This window comes from Hylobates moloch, unplaced genomic scaffold, assembly GCF_009828535.3.
Source record: "Hylobates moloch isolate HMO894 unplaced genomic scaffold, HMol_V3 SCAFFOLD_66, whole genome shotgun sequence".
Lineage (NCBI taxonomy): Eukaryota > Metazoa > Chordata > Mammalia > Primates > Hylobatidae > Hylobates > Hylobates moloch.
In genome coordinates, this window is record NW_026652341.1 from 130243 (window position 1) to 136208 (window position 5966).

The 5966-nt window shown below is 44.4% G+C and overlaps 1 protein-coding gene across 1 annotated transcript; it reads left to right on the forward strand.

The window, feature by feature from the left end:
* Nucleotides 1-2908: 2908 nt before the first annotated feature.
* LOC116463807 (large ribosomal subunit protein eL31-like) lies at nucleotides 2909-3262 on the forward strand. The gene has a single exon (XM_032754187.2). It carries the CDS (start codon nucleotides 2909-2911, stop codon nucleotides 3260-3262), a length of 354 nt encoding a protein of 117 aa, XP_032610078.1.
* Nucleotides 3263-5966: the final 2704 nt, after the last annotated feature.

Genomic DNA, 5966 nt, shown 5'->3' on the forward strand with positions numbered 1-5966 from the left:
CAATTGTGGACACGTTTTCTCCTAGGGTTCTTACCTGCATTTACATTTCTACAGTTAGGGTGAAGGTGCATGTGTGCTTGTACGTGGACCATGAATATAGGAAGCAGGGCTGGAAAGAGTGGACAGAGGTGTTCAACCAAGTGTCTAGAATGTGGACATGCCAGAAAATAATTCTCCACTCTGATGTGTGCACTGTTTCCTGTGATTTCTTCAAAGTGGAAAGCGTCTGAGGTTGAATTTCCTACAGAGAGGTAGACTGAGGGGGCGAGCCTGGCCCCTGGTCTGCCTGCCAGTTCCCTGAGCTGTGACACCAACCAGCTCACGGTGTCCCTCCTTTGGGCCTCCATTCCCTGTTCTGTAGAATAAGGGCATTTGACAAGCTGATTCCTAAAGTGTCTCTCAAGTCTGTGATTCTACTACTTTAATGCCTTTAATATTGAAGAAAATGTACATGATAATGTGTCCTCTCTGCATGTCAGCTAAAATAGGACGTTATTAAATAATAAAATATCCATTTTCAACTGCATGGGTGTCATTTTTTAAAATGCATTTTGAGACAAGAAGATTGTTCTAAGCTTTCACAGATGTTAACATTTTAAAACATTTTCTTTTCTCACATGATGCTAGTAGGAATAATTCATTCCTGGACTTTTTCTGTCAGCATCTCTCTGTGGCTTTATTTCAAAATGTCACATTATCAGGACCAGATACAAATATCTTGAATATGAAACCCTAACAATTAAACAGAAAATTGATACTAAAAGAAAATCAAGACAACAAATGTAAAGTTCAAATTTCTGTTACCTTGCTTTTTAAAAAAGTGCCTAAATGCGTATACCAACATTGGATTTTTAGAAACTTAAACTATCCTTTATTAATTTATTTTTTGTTGTTGTTTGTTTTTTGTTTTTTGTTTTTTTGAGACGGAGTCTCACTCTGTCACCCAGGCTGGAGTGCAGTGGCGCGATCTCGGCTCACTGCAAGCTCCGCCTTCCGGGTTCACGCCATTCTCCTGCCTCAGCCTCTCCGAGTAGCTGGGACTACAGGCGCCCGCCACCACGCCCGGCTAATTTTTTGTATTTTTAGTAGAGACGGAGTTTCACTGTGGTTTCGATCTCCTGACCTCGTGATCCGCCCACCTCAGCCATTAATTTATTTTTAAACTTCCTTTCATATTGTTATTACTGATAGAGTTGACAATACAATAAAATATTACTAAAAGCTGGGCACGATGGCTCACACCTGTAATCCCAGCACTTTGGGAGGCTGAGGCAGGTGATCACCTGAGGTCGGGAGTTCAAAACCAGCCTGACCAACATGGTGAAACCCCATCTCTACTAAAAATACAAAAATTAGCCAGGTGTGGTGGGCAGATGCCTGTAATCCCAGCTACTCAGGAGGCTGAGGCAGGAGAATCACTTGAACCTGGGAGGAGGAGTTTGCAGTGAGCTGAGATGGCACCACTGCACTCCATCCTGGGTGACAGGGTGGGATTCTGTGTCCAAAAAAAAAAAAAAAATGCATGAAGTTAGAAGCTGAAACTCCAATAGTGCCTGCTTTAGCACCACACTCCAACTAAACTTCACATGCTGGTGCATTTCCATCTTCCTCTGTACACTGTGTCATGCCATCAACACTCCATATACCAGGCTGTATGCTGTGTTTCATTCACTATCTGCTTGATTGAGAACACAGGGTTCCCATCAAGTTGCTATTGCAATAATATCCAACAGATCAGGACACACCCACCTCTTACTTGCCTTGTTTGATCTTTAAGGGAATTGAAAATCCACAAGGGTCTAAACTTGTCAGGTATTTTAGTGGGAAATGGGTAAGTCCCTCTCAAACAGCTGACCTGGAACTCGTACCTGCCACAGAGAGTGAAACCTCTCTGCACTCTTAAATGCTGCATTCATTCATCCCTGGAGAAAAGCTAGCTTCTCATCCACGTTGAACTAATTCTTACGATGGGACCCTTATTTATAGCCACAGATACAGTGTGACTCCCTATTTTAAATAGACTATTGGGACTTTGTTGTTTTCGCCATCTTTAGCTCTAACCCTTAAGGACTTCATGAAGCTCCTAAGTAATATAGACAGCTAGGTTGATTTTTCATGCATGAAAAATCATGCATGAAACTAGCATGCATTTTCAACATTTGGAAGTAAGTATTAGCCGGGCATGGTGGCTCACGCCTGTAATCTCAGCACTTTGGGAGACCAAGGCGGGTGAATCAGCTGAGGTCAGGAGTTCGAGACCAGCCTGGCCAACATAGTGAAAACCCGTCTCTTCTAAAAATACAAAAATTAGCTGAGCGTGGTGGCAGGTGCCTGTAATGCCAGCTATTCTGGAGGCTGAGGCAGGAGAATCACTTGAACCTGGGAGGCGGAGGTTGCAGTGAGCCGAGATCACACCATTGCACCGCAGCCTGGGCGACAGAGCAATACTCCGTCTCAAAAAAAAAAAAAAAAAAAAAGTATAAGTACTACACAATGAAGTATAAGAAGTAAAGGACAATAGTGTAGGCTTTGATGCTTACACAAATTTTATTGGAAATAGCTGGCTCCAATGAGAATATTTCTGCTATCACCACAAACTCAATTTCTACTTCAACTGTATAATTATATCAGGCTTGAGAGTAACTAAAAAACAATACTGCTAAATGTCGGCTTTAAATTACCATTTGTCTGCCTAAATCATGATGAATATGGTGATTAGAAATGGCATTATCTATTATTAAATGTCAGAATGAATACACTAATGAAGTTATAGAGACAAATGTCGTATGACTGATTATTGTGACTAGTTTGGCCAAAGTCCTGAGTCTAAAATTTTTAAAACTCTAAAAATGTAAAAAGAAGTATCACAATCCCTCGTGCTCTTCCTTTCCAACTTGGACCAGGCAGAATGGCTCCCGCAAAGAAGGATGGCGAGAAGAAAAAGGGCCTTTCTGCCATCAACGAGGTGGTGACCCGAGAATACACCATCAACATTCACAAGTGCATGCATGGAGTGGATTTCAAGAAGCATGCCCCTCGGGCACTCAAAGAGATTCTGAAATCTGCCATGAAGGAGATGGGAACTCCAGATGTGTGCATTGATACCAGGCTCAACAAAGCTATCTGGGCCAAAGGAATAAAGAATGTCCCATACCGAATCCGTGTGCGGTTGTCCAGAAAACGTAATGCGGATGAAGATTCACCAAATAAGCTCTATACTTTGGTTACTTATATACCTTTTACCACTTTCAAAAATCTATAGACAGTCAATGTGGATGAGAACTAATCGCTGATTGTCAAATATATCAAATAAAGTTATAAAATTGAAAAAAAAAGGAAGTATCCATGACTGTATGCATTATAATAATAAAAATTTGGCCAGGCGAGGTGGCTCATGCCTGTAATCCCATCACATTGGGAGGCCAAGGCAGGAGGATCACTTGAGGCCAGGAATTCAAGACTAGCCTGGGCAACATAGTGGAACCCTGCCTCTACAAAAAATTTAAAAACATTAGTTGGGTGTGGTGGTGCACATCTTTAGTCCTAGTGCTCAAGAGGCTGAGGCAGGAGGATTACTTTAGACCAAGAACTCAAGGTTACAGTGAGATATGATCACATCTCTGCACTCCAACCTGAGCAGCACAATGAGACCCTGTCACACACACAGGCAAAAAAAACATAATATTGACTTTGTTCAAAATGTAAGCCTTCATGATAATACTGCAACTTGTCATTCAAAATGCAGTCATTGTGAACCTACCACGTGTCTGCGGTAGTCAGATGCTGAGCACGCTTGAGTGAACAAAAGACAGAAGACTCCTCCCCTTCTGGCTGGGGATTGAGATGAAGTAGAAGTAAATGAGCTAACAAACCATTACAGAAGGTGACAGCAGCTATGAGTTAGATAGACTGTGCCGTGATCGAAGACTGGGTGAGAAGGGGGAACCTAGACTAGAGACTATGGATCGGGATTTGGCTCCAGGCAGAGGCTGCCAGTGTGCAACCATGCTGAGTCAAAGGACGCAGAGTTGGAGGAGCAGAAATCTGGCACGATGGGGCCAGTGCTTCATAGCCCAGAAGATCGATGGTGTGCAGGAGGCTGGAGAACGGTCAGCTGCAGATGGCACAGGGCCTTGTCTGCCGGGCCACAGCATCCCAGCTACTCCTCCCAGTGTTTCTGGGCAAAACTCTAGCAGATGCTTTTTTTCCCCTTTCTTAAACTTACCGGCCGGGCGCGGTGGCTCACGCTTGTAATCCCAGCACTTTGGGAGGCCGAGGCGGGCGGATCACGAGGTCAGGAGATCGAGACCACGGTGAAACCCCGTCCCTACTAAAAAATACAAAAAATTAGCCGGGCGTGGTGGCGGGCGCCTGTAGTCCCAGCTACTCAGAGAGGCTGAGGCAGGAGAATGGCGTGAACCCGGGAGGCAGAGCTTGCAGTGAGCCGAGATTGCGCCACCGCACTCCAGCCTGGGCGACAGAGCGAGACTCCATCTCAAAAAAAATAATAATAATAAAAATTAAAAAAAAATAAATAAACTTACCACATACCTATCAGTACATCCTGCCAACTCTACTTTAAAAGCACATCCTTGCTCTCATCCCAAGTCTCCCTTATAATGTCCATTGTGCAAGTCCAGAATGATCCTTTGAAAACCTAAATCAAATCACTTCTTTCCTGCTTCCAACTTTTCTATGATCTCTTGTCACACACAGAAAGGAGGCTGAACTCCCATCCTGGCTCTTTATGCCCTTTATGATGTGCAATGCACCTCCTCTGCCTCCTCTTACCCCTCAACCTCGAACTCCAGCCTCTATGGGGCTTGCCAAGCTTGATTCTCCTTCAGGGCATTTTCTCTAGATATCTTGTCTTCCTGAACTTCTTTCACAACTCCTTGCACAGCTGATTCCTTCTTATTTCATTGAAATCTCAACCTGATGTTACCTGCCCAATGACCTTGCATGGCCATCAGACTAAATAGCCAAATAGTACTGTCCTCGTTTCTCCATGGGGGTTGAATCCTCTGCATAGCACTTGTGCTGATATTTTATTAGTACTTGCTGGTTTACTGCCATCTCCACAGCACTCCACCCCCACACCATTCAACCTAGAATGTAGTTCTGTGAAAGAAGGAATAACAAATGTGCTGCTCACTAATGTATCCCCATACCTGGGGCTCTGCCAGACACACAGTGGTTCTCAACAATTTTTGCTGAATGAATCAAAGGCTGATAGACCATCATGGATAAACTCATCATGAAATAGAAGTGAGAGAGGAAGGGAAAGAGGGAGCGGTGGTGGTGACAGTGCACAGGTCGGCAGGGCCAGAAAGACCACCGAACAGTCGAGCTCCTACATGGCAGAAGCTACCACACCCACTGGGTCAGCTGGCCACACATCTACACATGGGTTTAGACCCTTTGTTGTCCCCAAAGCATAGGCGGCATGAGCCTCATGCTTGCCTTGGGTCCCCTTTCTCCTTGAGTCCTGTGGGTATGACATGGCCCAGGAGAATGCTATGCCTACAGGGAATCTGTGTCAAAGCCAAGGAACTCCAGGGGCAGGAGATCCTGTTCTCCTGTAGGGGCTGCTAGCAAACTTGGTCCTCTTTCTCTCTAGAAGAGATTATCTTTATTACACTGGGATTTCTCCAAGGAGAGATGTTTCCAAATCTCTGCAGAGGGAGTCGTTGTCTTTCTACTGCCAAGACTATCTGCTATGCAAACATCCTGGATCATCCATTGATGATCTCAATGTCCTTTGTTCAGAAGACATGCAAACCATGTCCAGACATAGAGGACTAGTTCATAACAAAAGGATCCTGTGGCCTGATTTGGGGCAGGGCCCCTAAGGGACAGAAAATTTCAAGACATATTTGGGAGACCTGAGAGTGGAAGTTATCTTTACCCAGTTTCCCAGAGAACGGTACTAGGAAGGCATAAAACCCCAGGAAATCTAGAGCTGC

Excerpts from the sequence above, each read along its gene's own strand:
- LOC116463807 (XM_032754187.2), top strand. The coding sequence starts at position 2,909 with ATGGCTCCCGCAAAGAAGGATGGCGAGAAGAAAAAGGGCCTTTCTGCC.